The sequence below is a fragment of the Agrilus planipennis genome, unplaced genomic scaffold, assembly GCF_000699045.2.
Source record: "Agrilus planipennis isolate EAB-ADULT unplaced genomic scaffold, Apla_2.0 scaffold251, whole genome shotgun sequence".
Classification (NCBI taxonomy): domain Eukaryota; kingdom Metazoa; phylum Arthropoda; class Insecta; order Coleoptera; family Buprestidae; genus Agrilus; species Agrilus planipennis.
The window spans coordinates 392,131-418,985 of NW_020439110.1; the positions used below are offsets into that span (position 1 = coordinate 392,131).

General features: G+C 37.2%; 1 protein-coding gene across 1 annotated transcript in view; it reads right to left on the bottom strand.

Annotated features, from left to right (window-relative positions):
- LOC108740451 overlaps positions 1–10,183 on the bottom strand; it is a gene marked incomplete in the record, with an annotated part of 26,266 nt that extends 16,083 nt beyond the window's left edge. The window contains 1 exon segment of the mRNA XM_018474776.2: positions 9,544–10,183. Within this exon segment, the coding sequence (XP_018330278.1) occupies positions 9,544–9,728 (185 nt within the window).
- Positions 10,184–26,855: the final 16,672 nt, after the last annotated feature.

A 26,855-nucleotide genomic window follows, 5' to 3' on the forward strand; every position in this document is an offset into this window, starting at 1 on the left:
CCTTGGTCCAAGTTTTTCTGTGGTTTCCTTGGATCACCTAGGTAAATGCTGGGGCAGTAATATTCCACAGATAATCTTTCATTCTCTTCTGTCTTCATTTCGTCCGTCTCATCCTTCTCACCCGAACCACCACCCACCCATTCCCACGATTCCTGAAAGAAGACTGAATAGGGCGTTCCACCCTACCTTCAGGTGTAGTCTGGAGGGACTGCCCGCCCACCAGTATTACTGGTTGGTGGGAATGAAACACCCAAAAATTTTTTTTTAAAATGCTATATATAGACCGAGAGGTTTAGTCCATTGCTTAGCATTCGGGAGGACGCCGGTTAGATTCCAAGTCCGTCTGCCTTGGTCCAAGTTTTTCTGTGATTTCCTTGGATCAGTTATGGTGGGGCAGTAATATTCCACAGATAATCTTTCATTCTCTTCTGTCTTCATTTCGTCCGTCTCATCCTTCTCACCCGAACCACCACCCACCCATCCCCAGGATTCCTGAAAGCAGGCTGAAGAGGGCTTTCCGCCCTACCTTCAGGTGAAGTCTGGAGGGACTGCCCGCCCACCAGCATTGGTAGCTGGTGGGAATGAAACACCCAAAAGTTTAAAAGGTTTTTTAATGCTAGATAGTAGTGGTTCAAAGTGAAAAATGCGAGACGAAGTAAAACATCTGGTAGATGTTTGTCTGTATTTGTGAGTTCATTAATTTTTGACAAAGTTTATGAACTTTCAATTAGTAGAATTATAAGTCGAGTTAAAGAACAGTGGTGTAAATAAATTGAAATGTTAGGTATAGACGTTTCGTAGGCAATTGAGGCTGACATTGTTAGTGGTACTACGTTGGAAACGTGGGATAAGGCTATACCTTTTAAGGTTAGGTGTAGTCTCGCTAACGATACGGGGTGCTAATGACATGAGAACGAGATTTCGAAATTGAGTTCCACGTCTGACAGATTCGGCAAACCATTGAGCACCAACTGAATGTTCTAGTTAGTTCTAGAGCCGAACCAGGACAGCATCAGTTCATCATTAACTGTCAGATTGGAAACACAAACGTTAAATACGGGAAATTCTGTTGTATGTGTAAACTGTATAATAATCCTTCAGAAATACAGCAACAAGCAACAGAGAATATTTTACCCTTTTATCCCTGCATGTTTTTTATACCAAAGCTGCTTTAATGGTGTAGGAATGAAAAAAACCAGTGGGATTTCTATTCAATTCAGATTCCTCGGATTTGCTCATGTGAATATGTATATATGCTGAATTAATCGCCATAACTTTTCCAATTTAAATTCCATCTCGTTGCTGATTGTGAGTTTTTTTTTTGTTTTTCATCTTGTTTCATGCATCTCTCCGATTTTTCTTCGAAAATCCTTGAGACACTCGAAAACAAAATGCATGCTACAACAATTGTTATCCTTCACAAAGCTTTAACATAAACTTGGTTGTACCTTAAGCCGCTTTTGTTACAACAAACACAGAGAGCATCATCTGTTCAGCTTCAGTTATTGTCATGAATAAATACTTTTGTACATGATGTAATTATTTTGGAATTGTAAATAGACACTCCAATTTATTTTACATGTGTACGGTTTCGCGAGAATGTACCTACACAGAGTACAATTTACTCATAATTTTATTGCACGAATGGAAGCTCCACTTTTTCGAAGAGAACATGAAATTCCGTTGTGTTCCATTAAGAGTACCTACTAGACTTCGCTTTTGTAAAGCTTTACTAGCAGCGTTCATTTATTCGAAACCGCACAGCTGAAACAATAACCTACTTGATCCGAGGCAAAACACTTTATCCACGTTGCTGGAAACGTAGCGGATTGGCAGCAGTTTCGGATGCCACGCAAAATATACACTGACTGCTAAAGTTAACAAACTTCGACCGAACGCGAACCGGATCGCCTTATCTCTCTTAAGACGCTACACCAGATATGCTGATGGACGGCTTGCGGAATCCAACAAATTAATTTAAAATCTCATTTTGTTGAACGAAAAGAACGAAATTTGTTTGGGCAGAACCCATTAAATAATTACTAGTTCCATGAAATTGAAATAACATAACGCAATTGTATCAATTGTATATATACAGCGGATGATTCAATGATTTAGATCGACGGTCGATAACTGCGAACCGCGGTCCAGATCCGGACTGCGGGTGGTTCAAAACTGGACTTCCAAAATCACTGTATATAATAAAGTTTGTTTGAGCTTTAAGGGCTTTAAGAGCTTATCACTTGTTAAAGGAAGGAATATGTTTCTTCTGGATCTCGATAAAAATTTTCAAAAACATCCAGATACCACCTAAAAATATTTGCCGACCCCTGATTTAAATTTCGATTATTAGGTCGAAAAACGTAAAATAATGTAAAATCTTCCAAGATGGTGAAGCAATTCAAAATTTCTAACTTCTAAGATGATGAAGTAGTACAAAATTTCTGCATCACAATTATAAGTAGGTTGTTGTTCGGTATAACTGAGGATTGGTAAAAATCAGGGGCGTCTTTCCTTCCGAGTCCTTATCAGTTTATACCAAAGACAAAGAGAATCAACATCCCCCTTGCGAGAGAATTAACTCCTTAATAACTCAATCAAAAAGGATTTATCGGTATAGAACTATCAAGTGATTGAAAGCTCGAGTTTTTGTGAGATTATTTCCTTCTGTCTGTCGACGTACGTACACATGAAAAAATTATTATTGTGATTTCCAAGCAATGCAAATCCACAGCTAGGTCATAGTGAGCATTGGATTCAGCCATAACTACCGTACACGTAATGCAGTCTTTAATAAAAATGAGGAATGAAAATTTATTTTTGTCATGTTAGCGCGGAAAGCTCGTTTTGCGTGCTATGAAATAGGGAAGAAATGGCCTCTTTTAAGCCGTGTTTTAGTCGGGAGGAAATTAAATTAGTCTTTTGAGCGCATGCGCTGAAGTTTACGAGCATGCGCAGAAATCAGTTGTTCAATGACAATGTCTTTCTAACCTCTAAATCATTTACTCTTATTTCGCCAACTATCAATTTAATGACGAGCTTTCCGCACAAACATGACAAAAAATAGCATGCGTACCTCGGGAAGAAACAGGGTTTTCTCAGACTGTATGTTTGCCACCCTCGCCTTCGGCTCGGGTAGAAATTCACATGAAGTCTGAAATAACCCTGTTTCTTCCCTCGATACGTAATGTACTATTGTAGTCTCCAAATTAATACGATTTCTTTCTTTTCATATTTAAAGGACCGATAGGTATTATAAAAGTAAAGCGTTTGTAGGGGGCGCATTTCTTAGCACATCCAGGTGAAACTTATTTTAGGGAAAAAGTATAGGTTATGTATGTTAGTGGGACAGATCTTAACATAAGCCTTCTTACAATATTAACAACTCAAAACTTTTTGATGTCTTCGTATTTTAAATTCTTATCAGTATTTATGTTCTTAAATACGATCATGTCGCTTACGTGATAGTAGTGCTTCGATTGGCGAACGCGATAACAGTGGAGTTAATTTAACTGAAAATTGAAAAATTTCAATGGTAACGTGCATATTAGAGCAGTGCAGAGCGTGTCTAGAAAAGTAAGATTTTGAAACAAATCACGTGAAAAATGGAACTCAAACGAGTGAAACGCGAACGCGGAGATATGTAAAGCACCTGGAAATGTAAATTACGTGCTAGATTCTAATATGGAATGACAGCATAATGTAAATCGCAGTGCGAAACTCTGTTAGTGCGAGAGTTCGCTTTCGGAGCATTTTTCAAATCTCGCAACAGTCAGGATGACAGTAGGAATAAATAAATTCAAGTCTGAAAAAATGCAACATAATACTATGTTCTTGAGTCGCCTGCAACGAAAAGAAGTCACTTCTATGCTCGCGAACGGTTAATTTAGAAATTCGAAATGTCTGGAGCACTTCTCTTTACGAGTGCGAAACGTGGACGGTGGTCAAGGCGGAAAAGAAAGGTTAGAAGCGTTCCAAAGTGGTGTTACATGCGAATGATGAGGATAACGTGGATAGAGAGAGGGTTAGAAATGTGAAGTAGGACACCTTCTCGGGCATGAAAGGCCAGTTAGAAACATATTAGAAAGAGAAACAGGAGAAGTAAATGTAGACCTAGATTAGATTAATATGAAATATTATTCTGAAAATTCATTTTTGAATTTTTTACCCACTACACACTACCTCAAATTAGTGAGGGAAAAATTGTTGCTGTTGTCACACCCCCGCCGGGAATCGAACCCGGGACCTTTGGCTTTACGCACCAATGTTCTGACCACTAACTTACGAGAGGTGACAACAGCAACCACGACCAACCGACCTACAAGGTTAACGATCCGTCAAACTAATGTAACTATATACTGAATATACTTTAATCATAGTATAGTGTGAAAAGGGTGGCGGGCCTGCCCAACCAGTCTTAGAACTGACGACCCTATGAAGATGATGATGATGACTACGTTTTAGCCAGTAATTTTGTCACGAAATGTGTAAACATCACGAAAGTACGGTACTTGCATGTTTTTATTTTCAGTTCTCGCTTTCATTTGCATAAATGGCATTTAATAACGAATTTATCGTACTTTTCCTTTTAATTTAATGTCTGCATTCTTTTTATAACAAACATTGCCTTTTTAACGACCGCGATAAAAAATTGTACCCATCTACCGTTGCTTTTATGAAACACGAAGATGACTCCACTGGGGACGACGTAATTAATGTAAGAGTACACAGGGTGTTGTTCTTCAAAATTACTTCGATGCATTGGATGACATTGGATCCTTTCTGAGAAGTGTTTAATTAACATTAATTTTCATATATTATGCACTAATCAGTATTCCGGAACATTTAAAAGTCACTGTGCAGTGCATTTCGTGATAGCACTACAACGTAGGGGATGTAAAAAGAATCCATAAACAATACCTCAGTTAACGAGCCGTCAATGGTTGAGAACTGTTGGCGCGCCAGCTTATCGTCTTTCGTTACCGCAAGCGTCAACTGTCGAAACACATATACCTATTCGTGACCTTCGCAACAGCTGCTACGTAGACAGGTTAATTGTACGTAATGGAACGTATTGGCTCACAGAATATACGGACATGATGGTCACATGAGACAGCTAGAGCTTTCGATAAGGTCATAATTTACCCACAGATAGACTCGACAAATATGGGTTAAACATGTGTATCTTACACAATTAATCACCCAAAAGACAACCAATAATACAGATGCCGATCACGTTTTATTTCATGACTTTCTATACGTAGATGGGGTGTTGTGATAAAATTTAATATTAACAATTTTACATTTTTGCTGTTGTGTGCCAAAATGATAAATCACTTAGGGGTGAGTCGTTTTATTTGGGATGATACTTCTTTTCGGTAGCGTTGGTTATTTCTGTTTATTTTCACCGGAAAAATAGGTAAACTGTCGCGCATTTGGCAGCACATTAAGTTTCTCTTGCGAAATATTTTTCACCGGGCATAAGCTCGCTTTTCGATTCGCGCCGCGGTTTATTTCAAACTAAAGCCGGTAGTAAACAACGTCGCACCGAAAGGCATCAATTTCCATTATTTTGCGGCTTTTTGACGTTCAATAAAACCACAATTGTGACGGTTAACTCTTTTAACTTTAATATTTTCCGATCGAATGACACGTTCTTTCAACTTCTATAAGGCCAATAAAACTGTTTCGCCAAGTATTGAGTTTTTTGTCACTAAACCATTTATTGGAATTCTATAATCTTATTATAGATTCGATTCTATATTATTATGCGTGTAAAATTTGCTGACAGCCTTTTCGATTGAGAAGAATTTGACGTTTGTAGACCACTCTTTTTTCAAGATCAAGTTGAATTTGATTAAGGCTTTCACAGCTGTCATCTGAAGAAAATTGATTTCCGAATTCTAACCGCGTCTTCATAAAGGACATCTTAAGGAACTTAACGTTGTCGATGCAGGATCTCCAAAGACGTTATTGACAATTCAGCACCAGTGTTGCAGATCTTTAGGAACTTTACGTTGTCGATGCAGAATCTCCAACGACGTTAACAATTCAGCACCAGCGTTGGAGATCTTTAGGAAATTCACATTGTCGATGCTCCAAAAATTTCCAACGCTGGTGCTACATTGATAAATCGTAAAGTTTCTAAAGATGTCCTTTGGAACAGGCCACGAAACGTGAAGTTCCTGAAGATTTTCTTTTGTGATAGGAGACGAAACGTTGAACACTATTAACGCCGCCATGATCTGTTATAGGGTGTCATCATAACTATTAAGTAAAAGCTTGGCTCCAACTATTGGGGTGCTGCCAAGATAATGTACAATAATCTCAGAAATTTTCATAAAATAGTTGAGATCGCCATGAATTCAAGGTCGCCACTGTACACTGCTTGACACATTAAAAATCCATTAACTTACTTTTATATGTCAAATATGACAACGAAATGAAAAGTAGTATATGCATTATTAACAACTAATATATATAGAAATTAGACTCTTTGTCTGTAGTCTTCATAATTCGCGTTGTCTTTTCCTACCGTATTCCTAAACACAATATAATAAGTACCTTAATGATCAATTAAGAGTAATATTTACCACTTTACTTTTTTGTTTTGTTACAGGTAAGCTGTTTGGATCTGCCAACGATTTACTTAATACGCATTTAGATCTACACCGGTGAGTCAATTTTCCCCTTTATTGAAATGCTTTTTTGTTTATTGACACAAAAAAAATATATATAAACACATTCTTCTGCCAAAATAATAAAAACATCGTCGATCGTCAACAGGTCACATATTTGAGTAAATATTATGATGGACGATTTGGACGACAAATTTGGCGTCATTTTTATTAAGAAGGAAGAGCTCCACTGATTTAATGAAAATAGCGTTTATTCGAAGTAGTTTTATTTTTACGTTCGATTATATTTCTGTCGAAAATTGCCGCAATTTGGCGTTTTGACGTATGCACATCGACATTATATAAATGTTTTTGTATCAGGATGACGGCGACGTGATTATTATCTCTAAATCCTGTCACAAACCGTTTCAACGTATTCATTAGCGTTTAAATTATTTACTTGGACAAAATTGCGGCAACGACAACGCGACAGAAACGTGAACGTGGACTACAACTACGCACAGGGCTAGCTGGCGTCCATGACGCCTAAACCGGCAATTTGGGTGACAACTCCAACCGGACCGAAGCAAATAATTTGCTCGTATCGTTGATTTGGCTTTCACAATAATGGGCATCGGGAAATCCGATAATTGAAATCGGCCCGATGATCTCGCCCCTTCTCGCTCGCACCCTCTCTTTCATACACTTCCGCGTGGCCACTCGCATATACCAAACTCTCTCGTGACAGGGCTCTGTTGACGGTTTTTAGCGGCATACCCGCTGATATCCACGCTAATGCACACGAATCTCATCCCATCTGCATATAATTAATCCACGGGGTGTTCTATTGTAATGTCCCTCTACAGATACATTTTCTTTGTTTTGCACATTTGCCTGTGTACTACACCTACTAACCTCAATAGGTACTCATTTTTAGGGTGCAACATTAAAAATTGATATATTTTATATAACCTAACTTAACTTAACCGAACCTAACCTGAAAACTCATTTTTAATGGGCAGCATAAAAAATTGGTATTAACTTAGCTTTAGTCGTTAATAATCCAATTCATAACTAAAGCATTCTCTCCAATGTTCAATTTTCTACTATGTGTTGGTTCCGTTTTCAAGTTTCATTAAAATTAACAGCGAAGATTTTTTTTACATTTTTTGTTGTCTGTGGATTCATTTCCATTTGTATCGAATAAAATCACAAAGTTAAAACTGTTTTGTTAGTAACGGGCTCATATCTCCATCTTTTCATGATTATTTCACTAAATATTCATTTTATTTAGACTACTGTTCTTGATGATAATTAATTTTAGACTTTTATTTTACGCTAAATATGCATGGGAAGTATGGTGGTGTCGAATTTTTGAACATGTATGTACAATCCACATAATATGTGATTTGCTTGTTTAAAGCCGCCCTGTACCTACTTTTAATATCAGTCAACAAGATGCATGATGCATGTTCTGTTGCTAATTGGGACGTTACGTGACGCTTTGTTGATGAAATTCCATCTTCCGGAAGACTGACGGGATTATGATGACGTATTACATCCCCGTTTCGTTGAACAGGAGGTCCAGAGCCCTCCAACGCGTTCTCATTGCGAACATTATTTCTCTTTTTTCTCTTGGTTTTTAACCTCAAAGTCGGAAATAAATAAAATTCATATTTTGCCATTTCGTGCAATGCACTGCTTGTCTTCGTTTTGTTTTTTTTTTTTTTTTTCGTTTAAAATTGCACCAGTTGTCCTAGAAATGACCCATGAGTTCCTGTATTTTGAATTACTACCTATTTAATTTGTGTTGATTTTATTGCATTAAAAATTACACGGATTTATGTTGTTCTTTTTGGTTATTTTCCATCAAGTATATCGTCAGTTTAAAAAATTTGTTACGCACCAAGCGAATAAATTAGACCGGGGTTTTATGCATGTGGTAATTAAATATAGTCTTCATCGCAATCATTTGTACAAGCTGTTGGAACTTATTCAAATGGGACTGCATCCAAAAGCGTTACGTACATTCGCATTACTTCAAGTTCATGATAAGGATGAGACCATTAAACGGACCTGAAATGCTGATCGAGCCATTTTAAGGTCGTACAAAATTTTTGCATCCTTGTCCAAAATTATGATATCCATTTCCGGAAATTTGCTAGGGTTGTCATCGAAAATGAGATATCACAAATCCCTATCGTAGTTTTTAGATTGCTAAGGAATTATTTAGGTGAAGCGGAGTCAGTTTGTAAATTGAGAATAAAACTTATCGGGGGACGAGGGTTGGCGGCGTTCGAAGCAAAAGTGAGAAATCAATAAAGTTCAGAGTAAAACCGTCGCCTAATTTTCTATGCAATTCTCGTATTCCTTAATAAAATTTCCTAAATCTTCGACGAAATAGTGAGAGAGAAGCTCGGGTAATTTTGAACATTGATCGGAATTTATGTTCGAGCAACCAACTGCTAAGCGAAAATAATGAGTTCCATCATGTTATTTTGGAACGAATTTTTAACTAACTGAATTCAAAAAATAAACGCTCTTCCCAATTGTTCCCGTTGCAGCAGTAAAGACATTTGCCAAAAACTGACGTCGATAATGGTTCTTTTTTACCATACTTATCAGTCAGCTACCAATTTGTTTTGAAAATAAAACAATTATTAGAGTTGGTGCAGGTGTAGACGAGACATGGATTCAAAGACAAGATAAGCAGCAGTTAAACAGAGTGAACGATTTTGGCATCTAGCCAACATTAATTCGGGTCGTGCAATACGCAAATTCTTGAAGGATTTTTTGCAAGGTCTCATGTCACACAAGGAAATATGAGGATGTTACTGGACTGGATGTGTGTCGCAGGCAGCACAACGTTTTTGTCGCGTCAAAGAAGCTGCAGCTTAGTACATTTAGTATAGCGATAGATACTTACGGGCATAACATGTCCAGATCGGGTTTGCTGGAGAAGTACGTCAAGCCAGAATCCATTATTCCTGAGAGCGGCTTCGAACAGCTGGACCACTCCTCTAAATCGCATGTTTTGAATGAGTAACCCCGAACTCTCGTGATCACTGCAAGAAAAACCACTGTCACCATCAAGTACAACACACAAGACATGATGCTGTTAATCTCTTTTCGGAAGGCAAGTGTTCCGTATGATATATCGATTAATAAATATCGGGATGGCAAAACTGACTGTTTACTGAAGTGAAGGGGACAAGTTTTTAAGATGCGCTATCTGTGGAAGGAGGTGGGATTGAAATGGGTGTGTGTTCGCGTCATAGATCGCTCGAAAATTCGTCGTAAATAAAGCCGAAATGACAGTGACCAACAGCGAATGTATTTACGTTGTGGTGTTTGTGAAAATCGGATCTATTTTCGTACTGCCACGTCAGAAAATAAGCTAGTGTTTTGACGATTTTGTTCAAGTCGTACGTGCGTCAATTAGAAAATGGACTGTTGTTCTCTGATCTGTGGATCTTCAATCACATTAATAATATTTTTACATTTTACGCACAATCTACCCGCGACGAAAAGGACGAAAAAGTTTGCAGATGTACTAGCAAGGAGGAGTTACAGATAGATAGAGAGAAAGTATTGTATGAAAATAAATAAAAGCAAAACAAAAGGGAAGAAAAAGTAGCGAAACAAAAATTAGAAGAACTGACTGATTTTCGGTATTTAGGAAGTCAGCTAAGGATGGAAGGAGTAGCAGATGATCGCGAAGGATCGAGTCGCGTACAATAAAAAGAAATCACTTCTATGCTCTCGAACGGATTATTTAGAAATTTGAGAAAGGTGTATGTTTGGAGCGCGGTGCTGTACGATTGCGAAACTTGAAGAAGAAAAATTTAGAAGCGTTCGAAATGTAGTGTTGCAGGCGAATGATGAGGATATCGTAGATAGAGAAGGCCAGAAATGAAAAGATATTAGAGAGAATAGGAGAATAGCAGAGGATTCTATGAGTCAACAAGACATAGGCGAGATAAGTTGGTAGGACACATTCTCAGGCACAAAGGGCTAGTCAGAGACATATAAGAAGGAGAAACAGGAAGAAAACAGGTTGCAGTTTTAGGGAAATGCGAAGATTAGCTCAGGATAGGGATAATAGTGGAGTGTCCAACCAATTGAGTGGAGGTGTGCGTCCAACCAGTCTTATGATGATGATGCACAATCCACCTAATGATGGCAAAAAATTGTGAAGTTAAGGACCAATGCTTTTAACCTTTGATAGCAGGGATGGGGAATTTGGGAGTACAATGAAACTAAACACTGGAAAAACATTAAGAATAATTTTAACAAAGTAAACAGCATGTATCTAAAGATACAGATGCGCGAATTAAGGAACATTCAGGATTTCGATACAATCTTGAATTTCGTAATGTATTAGTGAATTAAATTTACCCACTACAGATAACCTGAAATTTAATGAGGATGCACTGTATTCAGGATTTATTTTATTGATCTTGAGGAGACAATAAAACTAAACAGAGTTGCTAAAAATAAATTTAGCGATGTTAGAAGCATGTACTCGAAAGTAAACAACTGGGTAAGGAACTTTCAAGATTTTTTCTAAAAACACTACGGCGTGTGCCTATGTCATAGCAAACATTTTATCGTATTTACACCACCTAATCTTCTTTCGAAAATAAGAAATAAAAGTGAATACTAAACATTTTATGCTTTACAAATCTGGTATTGTTAGGATAGGTATTAGCTGGTGGAGTAGCAACATCAAATGTAAGCCCGAACAAAGATCGAACCATTTCCTGTTTCATCTACGAGCCTAAGCTCGCAAGCTCCTACTCCACGATTTAATACGATCTTCCTGTTTAATCCGTTTTTACGAGATCAAAGCATGGATGCATATCTACGAGAGAGGATGCAGAATCATTGTTACGAAGGTTTCATTTAAAGAAACTTTTAAAAAGAATATTCCTTCACACATGATGGCCGTACACTTTTCATTCTCTCTTCATGGATCATCAATTCAACGCGCTCAGCATTTTCTATTATTATTTTTTTTTTGTTTAAATATTATATGATGTAAAAGAAAGTCACTGAGACTATTATTACATGAAAACAATGAGCCTTTGATGTTTCGATGTTTTACTCACTAAAAATCACATGCTGGAAAAGACTTTTAAAATATTCAAATTGAAATAATACAATTTGCAAATTGAAATTATTCATTAGTGGATCGTTTAGTATTATGAACTGGAATTGTACTGTTTTGGTGATTAAAAGAAGTAATGCAATAATAAATTCCATAATCGATAAACAATTAATTAGAAACATCGAGAACGAGTAGTGAATTGCTAATTTGTATTAAACCGAGCTGGGACGCGCTATAACCTCTATGTACAGGAAAAAACATCGAAAGCATGGGATTTAATTTCGGCGCTCCACAAAATCCGTTTATTAGATCTAGCCGGGATACGTGTAAGCATGAACACATTTCAATTTGAGGTTTGTAAGATATGTCGATCATTTACTGCCTAGACCTTGTCCAAAAGATTTTTAGGTTATGTCAACTGCATTCGTATGACGTCCTACAAAATATGATTACATTCATGCAGTTAAAACGCTGATAGATGGCAAGTCCTACTGCTACTGAGCCTTTGAACAGCAAGAATAGGAATTCTAGTAACCTACCCCTATCATTTATAATAAAAAAGATATGTTGCTTTGAACTGAGCTAGTGTTGTGTTCTAGTGTGTTGTTTTCTTAAATTCGTTATCAACGAGAAGAAAATTGGCGCAGTAGTACAATTTATCAAAAATAAGTCATTTTTGGGTTAGGTTAGGATAAGGTTAGACTATGTTTTAGAAAATACCACAAATGGTGCAGTAAACGCCATCTGTAGCACGATGCTAGATTTTAGGATTACGTATGCTCCAACAAGGTCCACTTGTCTGGATATCTACTTGCTGAAAACGAATCCCGACGTAGCTTACCTCAACGTGATAGGCACATTACCATAATCGAATAAAATAATCCGAAGTGGTCTGTATTCAGTCGAAACTGCCAGACGAGGATCGCTACAGATGGCGTTTACTGCGCCATTTGTGGTATTTTCTAAAACGCATTGTTAAGACAGCAGGTAAAAGTTAGTCTGTGTTCTGTAGGAGCTGCCTGCGACGAGCTGATGAGATCCAAAAAGAGCGAAATCGCGATCCACGTCTGGCAGTTTCGGCAGAATACAGACCACTTCGGATTATTTTATTAGACTGTTATAAAAAAAATGTAAGAATATATTTCTAAAATGGCGGGGCAACGTCATCGGACATAGGAACAGTATAACATTACATTTTCAAGTTATGGCGGCATAAGCGATGTATTTTAACTGAATCTCTTCTTAGCACAATTTTAATTTAAAAATATTTATGTTCAGTATCATTTCAATTATCTTGGACTACATGGGTAAATATTTGACGTTGATGCCACCCTTTATGATTGCAATAGTTTTCTTCTAATCGTGGAACGTATAAAAGTCTAGTAGATTTATTAGTCGTTTGTTAGGTAAGCCCATAAAAAGGATAATGGCCTACTTCCGCTTCCTTTTAATAATTGTTTTAAAAATTCGTGTTAAGAATACGAGTTGAATTCGATCGTGGATAGGAGTTAATGTGGCCCGACAAATGTACATTCGTAAGACGTCGAAATCTGTTTCGTTTCAGTCGGAAATTGGATTTGAATGTGAAGCAGGATGAGCAGAAAAATGAATCGAATTAGCTACCTGTCGTAACTGGATTTTGCAAGGTAAGCCTGCCCCGGCCGGCTTCCTTTTCAATTAAAAATAGAGCCGGCAATCCAGTTAAAAGGCATTCGCGGAAAATAATGCCGACGAAGCCGTACTTAGTCGAATATGCAAAAGAAACAGGTTGAAAAGTGGAAATATAATCCGCCAGGATTAATGAGTTACAATAAAAGCTTTCCATTTCCTCTTCACTTTTGATTAGTGTTTTTCACGGGAACGGTAAGAGGCCAAATGTAGAAAATTGTTTGTGCATGCAACCTTTTCGATTCCGTTCGCTCTATATCCTCAAAATTCCCGATTCCCGTCATGGAGAATGCCTTCCTGGTTCCACAATCTTCTTTTTTTTTTACTATAAACGAACACGAATAATTGAGCAAATGGTATGATGAAAGACCTGGAGCTATCACGTGAAATTTGTTTGTTGGCTAGTTTCTAACGGTTTCACGAATTTTATCATCATGCCTTTTACACTGATTTGCAGTCAAAGGATCTAAAAGTGCGCTTGTTCCATCATCTCGAATCAACCGAATTGAGCATAGAGACATAAACACCAAAGCCCAAACACATGCTAAAATCTGGCGCAAACATGGGCATACCCAGGGGGGCAGGGGAGGGCAGCTGCCCCCCCGTGAAATCTCACAGAAAATGTATGAACTCGTCTAATCACTAATCAAAGTGTAGACGGGGCCTTATATGCTCACTTTTGAATAAAATAGTAGAAGTCGAATTAAACAATTAAAATAAAATAAAAATGCATAGTCAAATTTACTTTTATTTATTTAAGGATGTTTGGGAGGTACAATCGGAGACAAGAGTACATAAAATTAGAAATTCGTGATTAATTAGGTTTTGCAGCATATCATGAGGTAAATAAATATTACCGATACTAAAAGAAGGTATACGATTTGAGAGAAAATTTGGAATTTGACCAAAAACTTTGAGTAAAATAAGAAATAACGAATAATATGGAAAATTTTTAACTGACGTTTGGCAGGGAATATGCTTTGATTTCAACATCGAAACAAAAAAATATTTAGTTTCAATCTCAATTCAATAATGAGCGTAAAACTTTTTAATATGTTTAAATAATAATTAAAACTTTAAAATTGCATTTATTTCAGACAATTATAAATATTATCATTATATTATCAAGTAAAAACGAGATTTTCAGCTAATTTTTCATTTTTTCCTCGATAACCATTTGGTGAATTTGAATAACCTTACGCTAAGAAAGTGATTCTCCAGAGTTCAAGTTACTTATTATAAAAGTTTGAAATTTCTGGTAGCTTTTTTTCTGTTAATAAAATAATCTCCATAAAATGACGTGTAAAATTACAATTTTTTGAAATTTCAATAACTTTTTAACGGTTTAGTGAATCGATTTGCAGTTTTTACAGGGGTTTAAGAATTAAATGAGGAACGTTCTTCCAAATTTTTATTTGTTTCTTAGCATTTTGACATACCTCCCAAACATCATTAGCTACCTATAAAGCAGGATCATTTGCTATTATAATACGACTGATTTTGCAGTCTAGAAGACGTAAAAGGGAGGACTAGATAAAATAAAGAAATAAAAATGATGATTGACATAGCTGAATGTCTTTTAGGTTGGGGCACACTATACTCCTTGATCAACAGGTGTTATTCGAATATATGGATCCCGCCCATTTTCTTTTCTCGTTCAGCGTTGTAACAGATCAAAGTGACTGATTCTACACCATATCGTTAAAAGTAATTTTTTCAAAGGCATAGCAAGCCACCAAGGCTCACTATATGTGGAAATTTAGTAGTAGCCGCTTCGTTAAAAGCGGAAGTTAATGTATCAAAATAACACACATTCGCCGCCAGTCGTATCGTGCCGTTTTACTACCAATTTAAACGTAACAATGATTGATTAGTTCCAATAAGTCGCTGTCCAAGCACGTAAGGGAGAAATTTCACGCTATAAGAAAGTCCGCAATAACACCACCATCGTTATCGATTTCGTAAACGGTATATCAAGAAGGCGAACGTATGCACGATTCACACAATAAAAACGAATGAGAATATAGAATAAAATAATTCGAAGTAGTCTGTGTTCTGTCGAAACTGCTAGACGCGGATCGCGATTTTAATCTTGTTGTCCAGTTTCGACAGAACACAGATCATTTCGAATTATTTTATTCGATAATGGTAACGTGCCTACCACGTAGTGGTGAGCTACGCCGGGATTTCGTTTCAGCAAGTAGATATCCATGTTTTTAAATGGACCTTGTTGAAAATACGTAATCCTAAAATGTAGCATTGTACTACAGATGGCGTTTACCGCGCCATTTGTGGTATTTTATAGAACGAGAATATGTTGGAGCATCAGCGGGCCGACCTGTAATAATCAGTCAGAAGTTTCGCAAAGCCGCAAACCGCATCGCAATTCGCTCGTCAGACAGGAAGTAGGTACCGCTGTTGGGCCCAATCTAGGAATGGTGTAGGTACCAAGAGAACGGAGTGGAGCGCGAGCAGATGTTTATGATTTTGTCAAAAGTTGTTGTTCAGTCGCCGCCATCGTTGTCCCCATCGCAACCCCGTGAAACACGGCCTCCTCTTATTTATGTTTCAACTTTAATTATCAAACTGCGGAGTTAATTAGGACTGCGACGAAGCGGAGACAAGTTTACTGCGTTAAAGTCGGTTTAATGGCGGGCCCCTTTGCCATATTCCGCTCGTAAATTTTCCAGGACCGGGCTCCTCGCTGCCGATCCACTTCTCCTTCCGCGAGTACTTCCAAGACGTAAACTGCTTTTAATTTAGAGATGACGCGTTGTGCTTTCATGTCGTTAAAAACTTGTGCTTTATTATTATTTCGATAAAGCTTTCAGGGCTTTGCTTTGTCTTAATTAGTCGGAATAAAATAATGGACCAGGTTGCTTAACTTTATCGATTTGGTGCCTTATCGTTTTGCCAAAGCTCCGAAAGAAGGAAGTGACTAGGAATGACCTTGTTGATGGCTTCAGAGTTAAATTTACGTGTTCTAATGAACGTTATGTCTTTTTAAGGTTAGTCAAGTAAACTTATTTGACATTTGTTGTCATGGAACAACTGAATCTTCACGTAATCTCTCGATATGCTGCCATGTTTGCAATAAGTGAGTTTATTGTTAGATTTTATTAACTCAAATGTTTCACAGTGGCATTTTTCTGCGTTGCCTCAAGATCCCAGGCTGTTACTCTCCCTGAAATGTTACAATTTTCACACTGCATTGAAAAGCTCAATTCTTTGATGCAGAATCGAAACCTAGTTGGCACTGCGATTATCAGCTTTGATATCGGAACCATATGCTACAATATCAGACTCAGACAGTAAAAAAGCTATGACATCGTTTCAGTTTATTTTGAACAAAATTTCTTCCTCGTTCTCCTACANCACGTCGATGAGAAGATTTGAAATTTTAGTCATAAAATTCCTTTAAAAAAACTTCTTGTCAACCCTCGGACGTAATCTTCTTACGTTCTTACAGAGAAAATCCATTCCAAACAGTAGCATCAAAAAGTTTGCTCCACCAAAATCCTGGCCGCAAATTGATAGCCTTTTTACCTTAAAATTTGATTCTCATCTTATTAGTAATTTGCAATTGTAACTGACAAAGAAAGATGTAGAAATAGCACAATAGGAGAACATTGATGTAGCGTTCGCGTTCACTTGAATCCTGAATCTTTCTCTCAAACTTCAATAAATCCTTGTCAGTGAAGATTATACGCTTTAATTAATGTGCAATTGTTCTAGTCAAGCCATTAATAACTGCAGTGAATAGTTGCATGTACGAATAGAAACTATATAACTATTAAACGCTATCTAACGATCAACTTTAATAAATAATATGCATGTCATTGTTAAAAGTTGTCATAATACAATTACTCGAGAGAAAGTAGAATAGCAAGTGATCAATTGCATCTCACTGAATTTTTAGACAAAACAAGTGAAGCTGCAGCTAGGTAAAAGTTAATAAGTAAGTGGCTATCCGACTGGTAACGGTCGTCTATAGGCAACAGGGTTTAATTAATTAATACCTCATTTAGATACCTTTTCTTATGAAGATTCATTTTTGTCCTTTTCACTCAATTTCACCCTCTCTACGCCTACTCTAACGTCACCACTTTCAACTATTGTCAGCCATCTTTGACAGTTGACCTTGACAGAATTTTGAGCCCGAACTGTCATAGCTTAACTACTGAACTGAGTTTTTGAAACTACTATTAATGTATAACAAAAAAATCGCACTGAAGAATCTAAACGACTAATACCTCAGTTAGATACGTTTAATAGAAAATAAACTTCTAGTAATATCTAGTAATTTTTGATTAATTACTGGCTGTAATTATACTATGTTCTTCATACAAACGATCACTCAGTTAATTAGGGTTGCACTTACGTAGAGCTGCTTTAAGTTGCCGTAAACTCACGATGCAATCAGACACGAGGCGCTTTTAGTAACGAAAACAGAAAGTGCAGTCACGTAAAAGATTCAGTACAGGGTTTTATGATTTAATTCCCATGCAACGATTCCAGGTTTTACGGCCTCAAACAGCGAGTCATTAGACTGGAGATTTTACTACGTCTAAAACGAATTTGACATGTTTGTAAACCTCTGCTTTAACATATTGCTATTATATCTACACAGTTGCATGTATTTTCCGATTTTCCGTTTTACGCGGTCATTTTTATGACGACTTGACCGCAACGTTTTGATTTTTCTTACGAAAAGTGATAAGAATAAGAGATGGGATGCAAATAATACATTGTTTAAAAATTAAAAAAAAGCGTTGTGTTACACTTCCACAAGGTAATGCTGATGGTGGACGAACCTATGGTAGGTGAGACTGGAGGTCTATTCAGCTTCCGTATCAGGAATATCGAGAACACGTAGTCTAAAATTTGGAGGGCATAAGAAACTAAATTCAAAGATAGTTAAAAACAAATTATGCTATTTCAAAACTGGGATTTACTTCATTTACTTTCATCATCATCATCATAAGGTCATCAATCCTAAGACTGGTTGGACACGCACCTCCACTTTTTCCTATCCTGAGCTAATCTTCCTTCGCATTTCCCTAAAACTAGAACAATCCATATCCTTAACTACTTGCGAACACTAATCTAATCTAGGTCTACCTCTACCCCTCCTAACTTCCGTTTCTTCCTCTAATATGTCTCTGACTAAACCTTCATGTATCCTACTAACCTATCACGCCTATTTCTTATTGACTTCCATAGAGTCCACTGCTCTCTTACTCTTTCTAATACCTTTTCGTTTCTAACCTTCCCTATCCACGATATTCTCATCATTCGCCTGTAACACCACATTTCGAACGCTTCTAACCTTTTCTTTTCCGCCGCGCCCACTGTCCATGTTTCGCATCCGTACAGCGTCGTGCTCCAAACATACACCTTTAACAATCTTTTAAAATTTCTACATTAAACGTTCGCGACTTCTTTTTATCGAAGACGACTCGATCCTTCTCTATCCTCTACTTCTTTTACATGTTTTCTTTATAGACTCAAACCTTTATGTTTTAATTTAAAAAGTCTAGGTACATATATACTTTTCGTTCAAAATGTTGAGAAACCATTTCGATTCATTTACAAACCACAATAGAACTCCCTGAAGTCTTCTAANCTTTTTAATATGTTTAAATAATAATTAAAACTTTAAAATTGCATTTATTTCAGACAATTATAAATATTATCATTATATTATCAAGTAAAAACGAGATTTTCAGCTAATTTTTCATTTTTTCCTCGATAACCATTTGGTGAATTTGAATAACCTTACGCTAAGAAAGTGATTCTCCAGAGTTCAAGTTACTTATTATAAAAGTTTGAAATTTCTGGTAGCTTTTTTTCTGTTAATAAAATAATCTCCATAAAATGACGTGTAAAATTACAATTTTTTGAAATTTCAATAACTTTTTAACGGTTTAGTGAATCGATTTGCAGTTTTTACAGGGGTTTAAGAATTAAATGAGGAACGTTCTTCCAAATTTTTATTTGTTTCTTAGCATTTTGACATACCTCCCAAACATCATTAGCTACCTATAAAGCAGGATCATTTGCTATTATAATACGACTGATTTTGCAGTCTAGAAGACGTAAAAGGGAGGACTAGATAAAATAAAGAAATAAAAATGATGATTGACATAGCTGAATGTCTTTTAGGTTGGGGCACACTATACTCCTTGATCAACAGGTGTTATTCGAATATATGGATCCCGCCCATTTTCTTTTCTCGTTCAGCGTTGTAACAGATCAAAGTGACTGATTCTACACCATATCGTTAAAAGTAATTTTTTCAAAGGCATAGCAAGCCACCAAGGCTCACTATATGTGGAAATTTAGTAGTAGCCGCTTCGTTAAAAGCGGAAGTTAATGTATCAAAATAACACACATTCGCCGCCAGTCGTATCGTGCCGTTTTACTACCAATTTAAACGTAACAATGATTGATTAGTTCCAATAAGTCGCTGTCCAAGCACGTAAGGGAGAAATTTCACGCTATAAGAAAGTCCGCAATAACACCACCATCGTTATCGATTTCGTAAACGGTATATCAAGAAGGCGAACGTATGCACGATTCACACAATAAAAACGAATGAGAATATAGAATAAAATAATTCGAAGTAGTCTGTGTTCTGTCGAAACTGCTAGACGCGGATCGCGATTTTAATCTTGTTGTCCAGTTTCGACAGAACACAGATCATTTCGAATTATTTTATTCGATAATGGTAACGTGCCTACCACGTAGTGGTGAGCTACGCCGGGATTTCGTTTCAGCAAGTAGATATCCATGTTTTTAAATGGACCTTGTTGAAAATACGTAATCCTAAAATGTAGCATTGTACTACAGATGGCGTTTACCGCGCCATTTGTGGTATTTTATAGAACGAGAATATGTTGGAGCATCAGCGGGCCGACCTGTAATAATCAGTCAGAAGTTTCGCAAAGCCGCAAACCGCATCGCAATTCGCTCGTCAGACAGGAAGTAGGTACCGCTGTTGGGCCCAATCTAGGAATGGTGTAGGTACCAAGAGAACGGAGTGGAGCGCGAGCAGATGTTTATGATTTTGTCAAAAGTTGTTGTTCAGTCGCCGCCATCGTTGTCCCCATCGCAACCCCGTGAAACACGGCCTCCTCTTATTTATGTTTCAACTTTAATTATCAAACTGCGGAGTTAATTAGGACTGCGACGAAGCGGAGACAAGTTTACTGCGTTAAAGTCGGTTTAATGGCGGGCCCCTTTGCCATATTCCGCTCGTAAATTTTCCAGGACCGGGCTCCTCGCTGCCGATCCACTTCTCCTTCCGCGAGTACTTCCAAGACGTAAACTGCTTTTAATTTAGAGATGACGCGTTGTGCTTTCATGTCGTTAAAAACTTGTGCTTTATTATTATTTCGATAAAGCTTTCAGGGCTTTGCTTTGTCTTAATTAGTCGGAATAAAATAATGGACCAGGTTGCTTAACTTTATCGATTTGGTGCCTTATCGTTTTGCCAAAGCTCCGAAAGAAGGAAGTGACTAGGAATGACCTTGTTGATGGCTTCAGAGTTAAATTTACGTGTTCTAATGAACGTTATGTCTTTTTAAGGTTAGTCAAGTAAACTTATTTGACATTTGTTGTCATGGAACAACTGAATCTTCACGTAATCTCTCGATATGCTGCCATGTTTGCAATAAGTGAGTTTATTGTTAGATTTTATTAACTCAAATGTTTCACAGTGGCATTTTTCTGCGTTGCCTCAAGATCCCAGGCTGTTACTCTCCCTGAAATGTTACAATTTTCACACTGCATTGAAAAGCTCAATTCTTTGATGCAGAATCGAAACCTAGTTGGCACTGCGATTATCAGCTTTGATATCGGAACCATATGCTACAATATCAGACTCAGACAGTAAAAAAGCTATGACATCGTTTCAGTTTATTTTGAACAAAATTTCTTCCTCGTTCTCCTACAAATATCGGACGTTCGTATCCTCAACGTGATGTGCTCGCCGTCTCCTTACTCTTCAAACCCTTCTATACGTAGCGCTTCTTCTACGACAACTTTGTTGACTCTTAATCGAGTTATTTGATTTTCTTTTTTGTCTCGTCGCCGTGTGTGACGCGAATCCCGATCCGTGTATGACAGTCCGACCATGGTGTTATATGTATTTACCCGAGCTTATTGCCTATTACGTTTCCAATTACTTTTTTCCACTCGTGCGGATGACGCGCCCTCCTTCCCAATCCGACTTGTTCGCGAAGAAAGTCACACTTACCAGATATTGCCGCAAATAAGATCGCGAAATTGGGAACGTGAATGTGTATCATCTCTGTATCGTCGAAACGTTTGACGCTTTCGTTTTTCCGAGATGACAGAGTCGTTCGTGTATCGAAAAATATCAATGAGAAAAAAATCTTGACATTGTTAGTTAGTCGAAGCCAAAGGTCCCGGGTTCGATTCCCGGCGAAGGTGTGACAACAGCAACAATTTTTCCCTCATTAATTTGAGGTAGTTTGTGGTGGGTAAATCAAAAATCGAAAAAATGATTTCAAAATTAATATTGCGGGGTATCAAATGGTAAATGTCCTTGTATGGTGGCGGATTTTGAAAGTCAAACTGTATTTTAAAGAGACTTCATTAATAATTCAAATAGTTTTTTGTAGTGGCAGTTATTCCAGGAATTTCTTGCTAATGATGATTAAAATTTAATAGTGGGCAACATTAATGCGTGTCTACGAATTTGTTGAAAAGCTTGTGAATTTTTAATAACGTATTTAATGCGTAATGAGTAGATATGTTATGGCATTTCGGGCTGAAAATCAATCAAAAAAATTTTTTATGAAGGTTCATTTTCATTCTTTTCGTTCAATTTTACCCCCTCCTCGCCTACCCGACGTCACAGCTTCAGCTGTTGTTAGCCATCTTTGACAGCTGACCTTGACAGAATTTTGAGCCTGAACTGTCATAGCTGATCTACTGTATTGAGTTTCTGAAACTGCTATTGAAAAATGTCTTCCAAAGTAATATTAAGTATGTAAAAATCTATAGGAATCGACTACTCAATCTTCAAAATCGGTCAAGTAGTCGTAAAATTCACTGCAAATGGAACAAAAAAAAAGCATGTTTCCTGCACGAGAATTAGCAAAAACGTTTACTTGTTTTCTTTTTTCACATAAGGTGGGATAATTGTAAATTATGAGGGATGAATTGCATTGTTAAAAGAGGAGACCAATTACATTTTACGACAAGTTATTGATGGTAGTTATTAAAGCCGCTTGGCAAACATAAACGAACATGGAACGGTAGATAGTATATTATAGGTACATACGTATGTACAAACATTCGACCTACATCTCTTTTTATTCGAAACCGATCGATTGTTGGAAATTATCCAAAAACTGAGTGGGATTAACCATATAGGTACCTACCTATACTGCAGTCTATGTTTACCCATTATTTATCATTTCATACGAAAGAGCAAGGATGTCACAAAAGAAAACAAAGTTATTAATTAACTTGTACAAAATGACCCCTACAGATAATTTAGACCTTGTCATAACCTGAAAATTTCTATAAACAAAAAAGGGTGTGTGTTGGACTACCGATGTCAAACTTTTTATAAATAAATACTATATACTTTTAATTACTCTAAGTGTTTTATAGTATTGGTGGAATCGAGATATCGTTATGATGATTTTATTGACAATTAATGTTATTAGTGTATATCTATACAAAGCTTTATAATAACACTAGGTTTTACGAACGGCTTCGCTCTCGTTGATGTCTTAAGATCATCGATAACCTCATAAAACTAATTTCTCTATCCCTTGGGAACATTTTTCTAGATAAAAAGTTTCCCATGTTTTTATTTTAGGTTCTAATGACTGGAAGCATGTGATTCGCAGTAGCGTAAAGTCCTTTTAGGGTCACTTGAACTTATAACAAAAAAGTGTGCACGTCGATGAGAAGATTTGAAATTTTAGTCATAAAATTCCTTTAAAAAAACTTCTTGTCAACCCTCGGACGTAATCTTCTTACGTTCTTACAGAGAAAATCCATTCCAAACAGTAGCATCAAAAAGTTTGCTCCACCAAAATCCTGGCCGCAAATCGATAGCCTTTTTACCTTAAAATTTGATTCTCTCTAGTAATTTGCAATTGTAACTGACAAAGAAAGATGTAGAAATAGCACAATAGGAGAACATTGATGTAGCGTTCGCGTTCACTTGAATCCTGAATCTTTCTCTCAAACTTCAATAAATCCTTGTCAGTGAAGATTATACGCTTTAATTAATGTGCAATTGTTCTAGTCAAGCCATTAATAACTGCAGTGAATAGTTGCATGTACGAATAGAAACTATATAACTATTAAACGCTATCTAACGATCAACTTTAATAAATAATATGCATGTCATTGTTAAAAGTTGTCATAATACAATTACTCGAGAGAAAGTAGAATAGCAAGTGATCAATTGCATCTCACTGAATTTTTAGACAAAACAAGTGAAGCTGCAGCTAGGTAAAAGTTAATAAGTAAGTGGCTATCCGACTGGTAACGGTCGTCTATAGGCAACAGGGTTTAATTAATTAATACCTCATTTAGATACCTTTTCTTATGAAGATTCATTTTTGTCCTTTTCACTCAATTTCACCCTCTCTACGCCTACTCTAACGTCACCACTTTCAACTATTGTCAGCCATCTTTGACAGTTGACCTTGACAGAATTTTGAGCCCGAACTGTCATAGCTTAACTACTGAACTGAGTTTTTGAAACTACTATTAATGTATAACAAAAAAATCGCACTGAAGAATCTAAACGACTAATACCTCAGTTAGATACGTTTAATAGAAAATAAACTTCTAGTAATATCTAGTAATTTTTGATTAATTACTGGCTGTAATTATACTATGTTCTTCATACAAACGATCACTCAGTTAATTAGGGTTGCACTTACGTAGAGCTGCTTTAAGTTGCCGTAAACTCACGATGCAATCAGACACGAGGCGCTTTTAGTAACGAAAACAGAAAGTGCAGTCACGTAAAAGATTCAGTACAGGGTTTTATGATTTAATTCCCATGCAACGATTCCAGGTTTTACGGCCTCAAACAGCGAGTCATTAGACTGGAGATTTTACTACGTCTAAAACGAATTTGACATGTTTGTAAACCTCTGCTTTAACATATTGCTATTATATCTACACAGTTGCATGTATTTTCCGATTTTCCGTTTTACGCGGTCATTTTTATGACGACTTGACCGCAACGTTTTGATTTTTCTTACGAAAAGTGATAAGAATAAGAGATGGGATGCAAATAATACATTGTTTAAAAATTAAAAAAAAGCGTTGTGTTACACTTCCACAAGGTAATGCTGATGGTGGACGAACCTATGGTAGGTGAGACTGGAGGTCTATTCAGCTTCCGTATCAGGAATATCGAGAACACGTAGTCTAAAATTTGGAGGGCATAAGAAACTAAATTCAAAGATAGTTAAAAACTAATTATGCTATTTCAAAACTGGGATTTACTTCATTTACCTTCATCATCATCATCATATGGTCATCAGTCCTAAGACTGGTTGAACACGCACCTCCACTCTTTCCTATCCTGAGCTAATCTTCCTTCGCATTTCCCTAAAACTAGAACAATCCATATCCTTAACTACTTGCGAACACTAATCTGATCTAGGTCTATCTCTACTCCTCCTAACTTCCGTTTCTTCATCTGATATGTCTCTGACTAAACCTTCATGTGTCGTACTAACCTATCACGCCTATTTCTTATTGACTTCCATAGAGTCCACCGTTCTCTTACTGTTTCTAATACCTTTTCATTTCTAAGTTTCTCTATCCACGGTATCCTCATCATTCGCCTGTAACACCACATTTCGAACGCTTCTAACCTTTTCTATTCCGTCACACCCACTGTCCATGTTTCGCACCCGTACAGCGTCGTTATACATTAACCGTTCGCGAGAGCATAGAAGTGACTTCTTTTTATTGAAGGCAACTCGACCCTTCGCTATCCTCTACTTTTTTTTAGTTTTAGTTTTCTTTACAGACTCAAAACTTTATGTTTTAATTTAAAAAGGAATCTCTAGGTACATACGAGGGTGGATTGATAAGTTTCCGGCCTGACCAAGAAAAACAAGGTTTTTAAAAATTTTTTTTTTTTATTTCTCAACATAATCTCCTCCAAGGCTGATACATTTCTCATAGCGGTGTTCCAGTCTATTAATGCCATCTCTATAGACTGATTCGTCAAGCTCCTCAAAATAACCATTTACAGCTTCGATTACTTCTTCATTGTCCGCAAATCTCTTACCGCCAAGCCATTTTTTGAGATTAGGGAACAGAAAATAGTCACTCGGGGCTAGGTCTGGAGAGTAAGGAGGGTGCGGCATCAATTCAAACTTTAGATCGTTGATTTTAGCCGTCGCAACGATTGACGTGTGCGCTGGTGCGTTATCGTGATGAAACAAGATTTTTTTCTTCGCCAGATGAGGTCGTTTAATTTTCACCTCGTGGCTCAAACGTTGCAATAAGTCTGCGTAGTATTGACCAGTGATAGTATTACCCTTTGCAAGGTAATCAATGTATATAATACCTCTTGCATCCCAAAAAACAGTAGCCATAACCTTGTTCGCCGAAAAAATTGTTTTTGCCTTCTTTGGAGTTGGTTCCCCTGGTCCAATCCACTGTTTAGACTGTTCTTTGGTTTCAGGAGTGTAGTGGTGGACCCACGTTTCGTCAACGGTTACGAATCGACGCAAAAATTCGCTTGGATTACGCTTATACAATGACAAATTTGCGGTAGAAATGTTTTTTCGAATCAATTTTTGGTCGACTGTTAGCAAACGCGGCACCCATCTTGCACAGAGCTTTTCCATATGCAAATGTTGGTGCAAAATATGTTGCACACGTTCATATGACATCTTACAGGTCTCAGCTATCTCACGCACTTTCAATCTGCGGTCTCCCAGCACTATTTGATGAATTTTTTCGATCATATCTGGAGTTGTGACCTCAACGGGGCGTCCTGAGCGAGGCCCATCAGAGGTGCTCACACGACCCTTTTTAAACTCGGAAACCCACTGCTTAACGGTTGAATATGACGGGGAGGATGTCCCCAGTGTTGAGTCCATCTCTTTTTTAATTTCCTTCGGCGTTAACCCCTTCAAATAAAAGTATTTGATGACAGCACGATTTTCCTGCTTTTCCATTTTTACGAAAACCACAGAGGCGTCTTGTTCAGCGTGCTGTCAAACCTACACTAGCAAGGAGATCGGGCTGAAACTATAGCTACAAGCTATCCAAGGATGGTACTATAGAATGTCACCTCAAGGTATGCCTAGTGGCGTCATCTCTTGGTTAGGCCGGAAACTTATCAATCCACCCTCGTATATGTTTTTCTTTCGAAATGTAGGGAAACCATTTCGATTCATTTACAAACCACAATAGAACTCTTCGAAGTC